General features: G+C 36.7%; 1 protein-coding gene across 7 annotated transcripts in view; it reads right to left on the minus strand.

Annotated features, from left to right (window-relative positions):
* Adam23 (ADAM metallopeptidase domain 23) overlaps window positions 1-12,800 on the minus strand; it is a 227,888-nt gene that overhangs the window by 23,298 nt on the left and 191,790 nt on the right. For all 7 annotated transcript variants that reach the window (XM_087206240.1, XM_087206243.1, XM_087206242.1 and 4 more), the window contains exons 19-24: window positions 11,337-11,387; window positions 10,607-10,670; window positions 9,242-9,347; window positions 5,240-5,359; window positions 3,108-3,276; window positions 44-155 (exon numbers count right to left, since the gene is read on the minus strand). In XM_087206240.1, coding sequence (XP_087062366.1) covers window positions 44-155; window positions 3,108-3,276; window positions 5,240-5,359; window positions 9,242-9,347; window positions 10,607-10,670; window positions 11,337-11,387 — 622 coding nt within the window. The remainder of the gene's footprint in view (window positions 1-43; window positions 156-3,107; window positions 3,277-5,239; window positions 5,360-9,241; window positions 9,348-10,606; window positions 10,671-11,336; window positions 11,388-12,800) is intronic.

A 12,800-nucleotide genomic window follows, 5' to 3' on the forward strand; every position in this document is an offset into this window, starting at 1 on the left:
CTGAATGCAGTATGCAATGGATTAAAACTGAAATCACACAAACCCTTAGGTCCTTCGTCCTTAGGTGGGTGAAGATTCCTAACTGGATCCCGGATGCTGCAGTCTGTCCCTGCCCAGGTGAAGTCACAGATGCAGGTGGCTTCATTACTACACACCTGTGAAGAAAGAACGGAGATTGGGCACTTCCACCGTGCTGTGCAGAACTGCAGTGATCAGTGTAAAGAACACATGGGGGAGGGAGGGAGTGTTACAAATTATCTGGAATTTTCTCTAAGTTTCCATGTTTTTAGCAGTAGACAAGGGGTTAATGATACACAGATCAAACTCTGCATCTTTTTTCTGTTAATTATAGAAAAATATAAGTTAAAATAAAAAGTTAAAATTTGTATCATGCATGATAATATTGTTTATGCACACAAATGTCAGAGAAAGTATTTTTTTAGAAACAGTTTTTTCTGGGAAGATATGTAAAATCATATGTACAATGTCAAGTGACATTGCTGGCAATAAAAGGCCATGAACCATAAATCACCAGCTCATTGGTAAATGACCATGCCCAACCTCAAGCTCATTTGGTGGCACTTTCCCTGCCAAATAAGGAGTCCTGCCAGGCATGGATTAACCCTTCCTCAGTCAGTCAGCCTGCAGACCTTGGAGTGACCTTTGTCTCTGCTCTTTGGGAACCACATAGCAAGCTCAAATGGACTTGTAATTTAGATGAAATAACTAACCATTTGCAAGCTAAAGAGAAGGGTGTTTAAGCCCTTATTTCCCTGTGAAATACTTTCAGAGACAGGTATCAAAGATGATTATCAAATTTAGAAGTTGAATATGAAATGTTTCAATACCATGATTATGGTGTTGAATATGGCTGATTCTGATCTTTTTTTTTGGTACCGGGGATCGAACTCAGGTCCTTGTGCTTCCAAGGCAGGTGGCGGAACCACTGAGCTAAATCCCCGGCCCTGATTCTGATCTTTTTAAAGCAAGATAAAAAGTGGAAGGGTAGTAGGAAAGAAGTAAGGGTCTTTTTATGCATTAAGATCTATGTTTTTAGAGTACTGGAATTCCTGAAAAGCCTGTCCAATGATTTGAAGTCAGCAATTACTGAACATTTAATCTGTGCCAAGTACCTATGCTAAGGACTTTACATAGAGCATCTTACTTAATCCGCACCCCAGCATGCTGAGGACTAAGCAAGGGGAAGTGGTTTAGACAAAGTCACTGCACTAGGAAGAAGATCCTATGATTCTCTCTAGCCCCCAAATCCATGCTCTTAAATCACAATGTTGTGCTGTCTCCCTATGAGCCTTCACTTCAACAAACCCCAAACTCTAGATCATCACCGGACCCACATTTCCTGGGTCTTTCCACCTTCTACTCCATATCAACTGCCTATCTATCTATTTTAGACTGCTTTTCCCTTCATTCCAAGGTGTCTCTATATTATTCCTCTCAGTATTTTTAATATTTCTCTCTTTTCCATTTCTGATGCCTGTATAAATTTTTAAATATCTCAAGTTTATTATTTCATTTTAAAAATTAATTTTATTAGTACATTTTAGATACATACTAATAACATTCACCATATGGAATTTGTACCTGTACATGATATTTCTTTTTTTTTTTTTTTTTTTGGTACCTGGTATCGAACTCGGGACCTTGTGTTTACGAGACAGGCACCAGAACCACTGAGCTAAATCCCTGGCCCAATATTTCTTGATTCTTCTTTTTTTCCCCCTTTCCCTCCTCTCCTTTCAACCCTTCTTCTCCTCATTTACAAAAGCTTTGTTTCCACTTTTTCCTTCTATTAAATAACTATTAAAACTTGTTTTTTGATATAATGCTTACATTTTCTAGTAAGCAAAACTTGCCCAAACACTGTTCACAGAATTAAAGATACATGCAGATGTGAATAGAGACAACATTTTCTCTTTGGCTGACAAGAGTCCAAGCATAACTGTAAATATGTGAATATCATCCATGTTCTAACATCTAGTCTAGTGTGACCTTGCTCACATAGATATTCAGTATGTGCATACTCATCTGAATGGGAGTAACTGAGACAGTTTGTTTTGGGTTATGCACGATAGCCATATGAGGTCTACAGTTCCTTTAAGAACCATATCAATTTTATTCCACCTTTTAAATGTTGTGATGATTAATTTTACATGGAGACTTGGCTTGGCCATGGAATGCCTCATTAAACATTGTTTCTGGATGTGTCTGCCATCTGTGAGCATGGCTCCAGATAAACTGGCATTTGAATCAGTGGACTCCATTAGGCAGATGCTCTTCTCAATACGGGTGGGCGCTGCCCAATCCACTGAGAACCTGAATAGAGCAAAAAGGAGGAGAAAGAGAAATTCACCCCCTTTTTTTTTTTTTCCACTTCACTGCTTGAGCTGGAACATTTCATCTAATGTTCTCCAGCCCTAGGACTGGGATTTATACCACTGGCCCAGCTGATTCTCAGGCCTTTGGATTTAGTCTAAATTTTGGACTTGCTTTCCTGGCTCTCCATTTTTTCTAATGTGCAGTGCTAGAGATGGAACCCAGGGCTTTGCACATGTTTGGCAAACACTCTACCACTGAGATACATTTTTTTTTCACTTTGAGACAGGGCCTTGCTAAATTGCCCAAGATAACTTGAACTTATAATTCTCCTGCCTTGCCTTCCAAAAGTAGCTGGGATTACAGGAGTACATGCCTGGTTTGGCTCTCCATTTTATAGACAGCTAATTGTAGGTCTTCTCAACCCTCAAAATAATGTAAGCCAATTTCTTATAATATATTCCTTTTATAATTATACAGATATATAGATATAGATAGATAGACCTACTGATTCTGTTTTTCTGCAGAATCCTACTACAGATGTTAAATTATATCTGGAAAATGTGGAGAATACAAATAGCCAGTGATATGAAAAACAAAAAAATTAACACATAGTTTATTCTTAGCAGATAAAAGTACTAAGAAAATAATTATAATCAGTGCATAGATACTGGCAATAGTTACTATAGGAAAATAGCAGAAGTGTAATTACTGCGAACTCTCAGGATGCCAGGCAGGGAAGAGTTTGAGCCAAAAGATTGGTGCTTACTTACCCCATGGCCTGAGCAGACTTTACCCTTGGAATCAAGTGGGCAGCTGCTCATATTTAGGGCTTGAATCTGTAGGCACTTTCGATCTAAACACATCATGGATGGGCCACACGGTGTGCCATCTTCTACATAGCCCACATCTGTATCATCATCTAAAACTACATGAGCACCACTAAAAGGAGAAAGATATCCACACAACCATTAGCACTGTAATTATAAATACAACATCAGCATGAGTAAGCTTGCTCTTCATGAAACTGAAGAGCCTGTGTGAGGACAGAGGTTTCTCTTAGCATCCTTCCACTCTTCTCTTCTTTTTTCTTAATAAAAAAAAACTGTCATCTGCACACATGTGTTTGAACTTTTCACTTGTTTTCCAACACCCAATATTAAGACTAAGGGAGAGGCGTTTGTATAAGAACAAAGCAGCAAATCTGCCATTAGATCTCCAAAGCTTCCAGATGTGGCATCATAGAAAAAACCAGATGTTGAGCAAAAACAGCAAATGAAAATATTTTGAAAATTATTATTTTTACTTCAGAGGATTTGACTATTCATAATTGAAAAAATAAAAAAACTAGTTGTTCTCTATTGATATGCCTAAAATTTCAAAGGAGCAACTTGAACTTGAATGATAAACAATGCTATAATTACTAACAGTATCTTGCTGAATATTTTATAGACATGCTAGTTTAGAAAACAATATAACTTAACTAGGCTATTAAAGATAAGTGAAAATGTACACATACAAAGAAAGCTGTGTGCATCAAAGTAACTAACTTTGAAGACTATAAATTTAATCCAAGAATGATCTTATTGTCTCAAAACCTGCTCAGCCTATAAAGTCATTTAAAAAGAGAAGAAAACAGCAATCATTTGTCTAAGACAACATTATCCAATTTGAAATCCAATCAATTTATTAAAATTACTTTTACATAATTCCAAATCTTACATCTGCTCATATAAGATGAAAGTTTGGCATTCTGGAGATACAAAAAATAAAAGTGCAGATGGTGAACACAAAGTTGTAGGGAAATCTCAAAAGCATATAGACAACAAATCTTTAGGTAAGAGAGTGGTATCTCAGAACTACGAAGGGAATGATACTTACTTGGAATAAGACTGCCCAGCTTAAAAAGACAATAAAGCTCATAACTATGAGTCTTGTACTCACAAGATAACTAAATATGAAATATGTGCTGACAACTATAAATAACATTTTAATAAATATTTTGTATATATGATCAGCTATGTGTCAAAGCTATATTCTAAACTAGACACATGCTACATAAAGTATAGCTTAAAACTTTTTTGTCATAAGAATAAAACATATACATCATGTACAAATAGTGACATATTTCAATGATCAAAATTTTAATCATGGGCTAAAATGAATGCAGACTTGGTATTTCTATTAAAAAATCTGAAGTCAGAAATGATCCAAAATCTGAAACTTTCTGAGCACTATTATGATACCACAAGTGGAAAATTTCACATTTGACCATGTACCTCATGTTCACTTAGGTGGAAACTAAAGAAAGTTAACTTGAAAATAAATAATGATTATGAGGGATTTGGAAGAGTTCTGGAGTAGATGAGGAGGGTGGAGGTTAGTTGGTTGTACATAACCAATGTATACTGTATGGTTGTATGCAAACATAACACTGAACTCCATGCATATGTACAATTTATACTTTATGTTGATAAAATAAATTTAAAATATAAATTAAAAATTACCTTCAGTTTTATGTATAAAGTATATATGTATAAGTGTATATAGAATATAAATTAATTTCTAAGATATCTCATATAAGCAAGCATCCCAAACACCAGATCACTTCTGGTCCCAAGAATCTGTGATGAAGGATATTTAACCTTTAATAATTCTGTTTGTAAGATTATGATTTGAAAGAATGCCTCACTATGAATAACTTGCACAATTTTGAGCAAATTTAATTTGCAAGTCAGTACACTATCTTTTTTTAATACACTACCTTTTTAAGTGACTCTCAATATGAAAGGGAAGTCAACTTTTCTCTTGTAATAAATAGAAAAACTTTGATTTTTTTCAAAATTAATTTTTGCAATTTGTAGTTCTTATGTTTTATGAAGTTTTCCAATATTGAATATGTTACCTGCAGTCAATAACTCGACCTTGATGGTAGAAGGAAGTTGGGATGATCTCTCCATGAAGCTGACCAATACGGGGCACTCGAGTGAGATTGGTACAAAGTAAAAATCCGCAGAACACATCACTGAACATGTTTAAAAAAAGAGAGATCGAGACAGGAGGAATCAAGCTCAAAAAATAATCAAAACACTTCAGTTCACATATATTCATAATGTCGAAACATTTTCTTTCCTTTAAAATAAAAACATTTGTTCAGATATTTGGGGTTGGCTATGACCCCCTTCTTCCCGTCAAGAAGTCCACAGTTCAGTTTAGGGGAATTATGCATACAGCCCTGAAGATGGACTATGCCTGGTCTAAGCTAGTCATGGAGATCCCATTTCCTGCACAACCTTTCCTATGCATTCCTCCTCCCCAGTCTCTAGAGCTAAAAACAGGACAGAGCTACAGGGATTGGAGAAAAATTCAGCTAGAGAACTGCTTACCGGTTTTGGTTAATGGATAAAAGATTAAAGCCTAACAAGAGAAAAATCTTTTGCTCCTATTTCTACTTTCTTCCTGTGAATCTGCAGTTTATGCGTCTACTTTAAAATCATGACTTCACAAGCACCAGGAAAAAACTAACAGTGTAAGGATTACACAAGAGTAGAAATCATTTAGGTCCTTGGGAATATTGTTATATGACTCACCCGTCATGAGGACAACTACTTCCAGTCTACTGATTAAGTAAACAATGAGTCTTCAAAAATGCATAAAGAGCCGGGGATTTAGCTCTGTGGTTCCCATGCCTGCCTTGCAAACACAAGAACCCGAGTTCGATCCCCGGTACAAAAAAAAAAATGCATAAAGAACTGAAATATTACATCATTGAAAAGGGAATCAATGCCTGATAAATGTATAAAAATGTGCTAAATTCCATTTAGAACCTGGGAAATGCAAATTAAAACAATGGTAATAGTCACACTCACCAGAAAAGATAAAAGTAAAAAATCTGTGAGAATGTGGTACAACAAATTCTAATATACATATGACTGATGGTAGGATTTTTACCCCATTTTTAGAAAACAGTTTAATATCATCTAGTGATGCTGAAAATATTCACTCCCTATGACTTAGCAAATTTTCTACTGGGTACAGACCTAAGAGAAATGTGTACAAATGTGCTCTACGTTACATGCAGAAGAATGCTGGCAGCAGTATAGCTTCTAATGGGCAACACACAGAAATAAATCAAATGTCCATCAACATAGAATGGAGAACTAAATTGTAGTGTGTTCACATGTGCATGTACAAAAAGGAAATAAATGAACAATGAAAATGAAGAGCATATTATGAAAAAACTGTTAAAGTACTCAATTATGAACAAAACTCTTGAAAGGGTGAACTTCAGAAGCAAAATATAAAATAATACATAAGTATTAGGGATGAAAACTTAGGAAATAAAACTATAGAAAAGCAAGAAAGTAACTGTCACAAAAGTCAGGATGAAGGGACCTCCAAGAAAGAGATAGGGAGCTGACATGGGGAAGGAGACATTATTTCTGGGATGTGGCTGCATTCTAGTACTTGACCCAACTAGGACTTGCATGGGAGTTCACATCATAAATATCTGCAGGAAAGTATACTTGTGTTATTAGTATGGCTTGTGTCTAGATATTCCCCCAAAGCCTCATGCAGTCATAGGTGGGGCTTTTTCAGAGGTGGCTGGATCTAGAGTGTATGATTGCTTCGTGGTGCAATGCTAGGATTAAGGGTGCTCCAATTAAGGGTGTGTGATTACTAAATCAGTCCACTGACTGTTTGGGACTACCCTAATCCTGCTGACCTGGATACAATATAAGGGGCAGAAAGAGGCTTGTCTGGTCTCGCTTACTTTGCTAGCTTCTGCTCACTATGAACTATTTCTCCTCTATGATGCCAGTCTGCCATGGAGCAGAGCCTTGGAGCAAGCCAATATGGACTGAAAATTCTACAAACTGTGAGCTAAATAAACCTTTTCCCCTTTAACTTTAGGTGTTTGGTATTTTGTCTCAGTGACAAAAGAAAAGTAACTGAGACCATTATTCACTTGTCAGTTTATATATTATGTTTCATATTTTTTAAAGTTTCAGAAATATATACTAATTTTCCTTAACTCATTGCGGACTGGATATTCTATTACCAGATATTGAAAAGATCTCTTTCACCATCATCTAATCCAATGCCTCCCAAAGTTAGATACAGGGCAATGAACAGATTTGTCTAAGACATGGAGCTAATGAATAAAGGTAATGAAATTCAGAATGGCCCAACTCACAGATTTTGACTACTTCAATCCTTTCCTACTCCCTGACACCTCAATAACTGAGCATCAACATCTTGGAAGATCTATGCTTTACTTGAAAGACATTAGATGGGAAGTTCTGTCCTCCATTACTTTTATTTAGTTTTAAAGAAACTATAGCCAAAGATTTGTTGCCTCCTAAGGCCTCTTTCACCATCAAAGGCTATACGCAATTGCAAAGTTTCTTAAAGAACAGAGGTAATTAACTAGAAAAATAAAACCTTCCTTAAATCCTTGCATTGCTTCAAAATTGAGAAGGAAATCCTCATTGCTATGGAAAGAAAATATAAGACCTTTGACTTATAACTTAATGGTTCCATAGTCCAAAGCCACTAAATTAAACTGAATAAACTCCTAAACCACAATTATAACTTTCCTCAACCAACCAAAGGGAAACAGAACCAATGTTCTCTGAAAGAGTCTCATTTTCCTGGGTAGAGATACCTTTCAATATTCACTAACCAGGTGCTTTTCAGAAGGGAAAAGTCTCAAATATAGATATCAGATGACTAATATCAAATCAAAGGGGGCCCCATTTGTGAGATGATTACAAATGTATGTCATTTGACTATTAAAAGACTCCAGAAGTGATTAGGTCATGGGGCACTGTATTTATCAGTACAATAAATCCACTGATGCTCACAGTTGAAGGTGCTATTAGGAGGGAGGGCACATTAGAGTTGGGTCACTAGGGGTGTGGCTTTAGTCATCATATCTCTCGATGGCACTCTTCCCTTATTCTGCTTCCTGGCTGCCATAAGTTGATCAACTTTCCTCCAACAGGCCCTTTTGCCATGTCATTTCTGCCTTGGAGCCAGACAACTGTGGACTGAACCCTCTGAGACCATGAGCCAAGTTGTGGTGTGTCAGATATTTTGTCCCGGCAATGAAAAATAATACAACACAGTATATTATTATTTTACTTTGAGGAATCCTCAAAATATTCACTGTCTACATTATTTGCCTTTTAAACTTTGCAAAATAGTACTTTTTTTTCTCCTTAAAACTTTTTTTTTTTTAAATTTCATTGGTACATTTTAGGTATTCAATATAATGACATTCATCATTGGAAATTTGCACCTTTACATAATCTCTCTTGGTTCTTATTTTTCACCCTTCCTCTGCTCTCTCTTCAACCCCTCCATCTCTATTTACAAAGATTTTGTTTCCATTTTCTCATATTAATTCCATTCCCTTCATTCCTTTCCCCTACCCCTCCCATTTCCCCTTCCCCTTTGCCCTTTTCTTCCTATTTCACATTGTCTATTATACCTTTTAGTCCTTATTTACCACATATTCTAGCAAAAGTTGAGAATTAAAACCTAACATTCATTTGTAATACTTGGGCAAAATATGCTTCAAAAGGAGAATCAGGTAACATGGAGCATATGATAAATTTTCTGACTTCTACAGAAAGGGTGTGAGTCTATAGCACAATGACAGTTTACTCTGTTGTCATTTGCCTCTACGTATGCCAAAATATTCTTAAAATATACACTCTAAATTTTTTTTTTTGGTACCGGAGATCGAACTCAGGACCTTGCACTTGCGAGGCAGGCAGCAGCACCACTGAGCTCAATCCCTGGCCCTCACACTAAATTTTTGAATATCTGAGCACTTATAAAACCAGAAGCAGCATTTATTTGGGCTTATTCTGCACTTGCATGCAGGTTTCCCACTCACTGTTTGCTGCACTGGACCCAGCGGTCTCCATCTTTCCCACAGTTGCCCTTCTCGGTGCCTTCTGTGTTCAGCTTTTCATAGCAGAACTTGTCCGACCCTGCAGCTTCTTTTGGAGATGAGCATGAAAAGAAAATTAACTTTAGTTCTCATCGTTATCCAAAACCAGTAAGATGTCACTAAATGTTCTAACAACTGATTCTCTGGGAAAAAGAAAAAAAAATCCTGACATGTACCATTTAATAATTTCTATGGTGTAAATATCACAGGGCTGATTTCAGGCTACCAATGTGAGGTCCACTCAGTTATCAAATCCTGGGAAATTTAACAAATGGTTCTTGTGACCTTACTCAAAAAACTCCAACACAACATTATATTTAATGTGAGAAACAAACTTCCTGCTAATTCTTGTTAGTGGGTATGAGGATGGGCAGTGGTAAGGCTCATCAGCAAGAATCAATGAAGTGACATACAGAACACTTACAAACACTTACTCCTGTTTTACATTAATATTAGAAGATTAATTATAAAGTCTTAGCCCACTGAGATTTTATATTGCTACTTGGGTTTTGATATTTAAATTTTTTTAAAAGACCATATATTTCAATTATCTTCCCTCTATCAAAACCAAAGCATGGAATATAAATCTCACAGATAAATGACACTTGCCATACACTGAAATTGCTTATTGCCAGAGGTTCTTTGCTTTTGTGTGCTTTCTTTCTTTCCCTTTGAGGGTACCCAGCTTCTGCAGCAAGGCTGACCCATTTCTCAAGCTCCCCATCTGATCCTCAAGAACTGAAGCCATTGGTGAGGCATGGTAAATGTCAGAAAGAGAGTATGTGTATTAACATTTGGGGAATGTTCTGAGATTTATGACTGTCTACAGATCTACTCCTTAGGAAGAATGTGCAGAACTGAGATACTGCATGGAAGAATTTTTTAAATAAGTCTAGTATTTTTCTAGGTTAAAGACACAGGAAACTAACTGGTAGGGATGGGAAGGGTAAATGTTAAGGCCAAGGCACAAAGTAAGCCATGCAAGTAGCTAGACGATGAATTTCACTGAGTAACACTCTTCAGTTCCAATGACAGACAAGTCCTTGGGGTGAGGAGTCGTTTTCTAGTTTTTGTGTTGTTATTATTATTTGGCAGCGGAGGCTGAGGATATAATCCACGCCTTTCCTGCACCATACCACTGAGCGGTGTAGATTTTGTGACTAAGAGTCACAGTTCACTTTATTCTCACTCTTTTCTAGATTTCTTTAAATCACTATAAGCTGTGCATTTCTGTCAACAAAGCTGAAAGAGAAGTGAAATGTAGAGGAAGAGGAGCGTGTGACCATCGAGCAGGAAGACGCAACCTACTTGTGCCCCAGATGTACTGACACTGGTTGTCCCTGGTCTTGCACTCGCCATTGTAGCAGCGGCCCTAGGGACAAGAGCACACGTGGAGTGAGGCACATGTGACTAGCACTGTTTTTCTTACAATTCTGACTGTGAACAAGGTCTCCTGCTGGTTGGGTGAGGTAAGGTTTTTCACTCCATACGCCTATATTTCTATAGTGACCAATAAGAACATGAACTTAACAGATGCTTAAGACACTACACATTTAAAATTTAAAACTCAGAACAGATCTCATAATATAGCTCTCTAAAGCCAAGTCATGACCTAAAATTTTAAATTTTCATGGAAAGCAAAAGATGGTACATTTCTTTGATACTTAAATGTTTCTTAGCTTCTTATATATGTGAATGCTGGGGTTATACCATTCAAAAAAAACATGTTATAGCAGATTACCATATTTTCCCATAACAGACAGGCTGAAGTGATCTAAAGATAGTCACAGCTCAGTAAATTAGACTCTGCACTGTGTAACTATTGTATCTCTTTTCTTTTCCCTCATTCTGGATAATTTGTCACCAGAGTTAAATATCTTTAATAATCGGTATGACATAAAACAACTCTGAGTTAGAACTACAATGCAATAATTTACTTGAGTAATTTCCTTCCAAAGTTACATTTATCAAAAAGGAAAAAAAATCTTTCAAACTTATGTTTTTTAAAATTAAATTAAAAATGTAAAGCCTAGAATACCTGATTTTGATTGCAGGCATATCCATCTTGTTTATGAAGATTTGGTGGGCACTGAAAAATATTATCTTTTCAATTAATGTACAGTGTGTCCAGGACTTCCAAATAATGTGCTCAAAATATAAAAATGAGAAAAAGTACAAGCATGATAAATATATAATTAGAAAACTTTTGAATAACACACATAAAGTCCTTAAGTTATCCAAATGAATTCTATCACTGATAGAAATAAATAAAAAAGAAAATTAGGTCCATGCAATGAATGCTTATACTTTTTATTTACCATGAGATGGACTAGAATAACAAATTATATTCACTTGTCTACAGAGATCAAAGTAGAAGGAATTATAATGGACAGTGAAGGAAATGAATCAGCTTGTTATGTAGGAGTGGACCTATTCAGGAACTAATTTACAAGACCTCGCTATGCTCTGTGAAAATGTCAAGTCTGCATTTAACACCATGACACATACCTATGGGTTGCTTTTCTGAAACAGAAGAAACACTCGGCCTTTCAACTCAATGTAATTGCTGTAATAGCCGTGACATTTCTGACCCCTCAAAGTGATGTGATGATTATTTCTTTTTACAGATCCATTTAACAAATCACTTCTTAAATTTTTCTTTTTGGAACCAGAAACCAGACTCAGGACCTTGCGCTTGCCAGGCAGATGTGACGCCACTGAGTTAAATCTCTGGCTTAAATATTTTTTATTGGTATACATTAGTTATACAGATCAATGGATTTAATTTTGGGAGATTTGTACATGCATATGAATACTTGGATCATTTTTACCTGCCCCCATCACTGCTTTGTGCTTCCCTCTCCCTCCTCTTTAATCAAATTAATTTTAAAAATATATCTTCACTTCTTCCCCAAAAGTTATCCTGAATAAGTGAAGTTAAATTTTCTGCACATTTAAGAGAGCTGAGAAAAGGTCAGTTCAAAGGCTCTTGCTACCATGTTCAAAATACAAAGGAGAAAATTTACACAGGTGTGACAAGTAAATGGGAAACAGAAATAAATATGCACTAGGATCCTCCCTCATTCTTCACCTCCTCAGTAAATGATCCTCCATCCTTCCATCCTTCCAGTTTTTCAAGACAAAACCCACAGAGACAGCCCCTATTCCTCATTCTTTCACACTTCCCACCCCATCTGTCAACAAATCCTGATGGCTTCAAGATATCCCAGACCTGACCACCTTTCTCCATCTCCACTGCTAACCCCCTGTCCAGGCCACTGCCATCTCTATCTGTATTCCAGGGGGCTGGCAGCCTCCTACCTGATCCTCTGCTTCCCCTGTGGTCTCACCATAGTCTAGAATTTCACTAGAGTGGTCCCTTTAAGAACTATGAATGCCAGATCACGCTGCTTCTCTGCTCAAAACCTTTAAATGACTTCCCAACTTACTCACTGGCCTCCAGTCGTCATTCCTCGTGATCTGCCCCTCTCCACCTGGCTCT

This window comes from Heterocephalus glaber, unplaced genomic scaffold, assembly GCF_053883595.1.
Source record: "Heterocephalus glaber isolate CG9 unplaced genomic scaffold, H.glaber_assembly_v1.0 deba00000621, whole genome shotgun sequence".
In the NCBI taxonomy this organism is placed as follows: Eukaryota; Metazoa; Chordata; class Mammalia; order Rodentia; family Bathyergidae; genus Heterocephalus; species Heterocephalus glaber.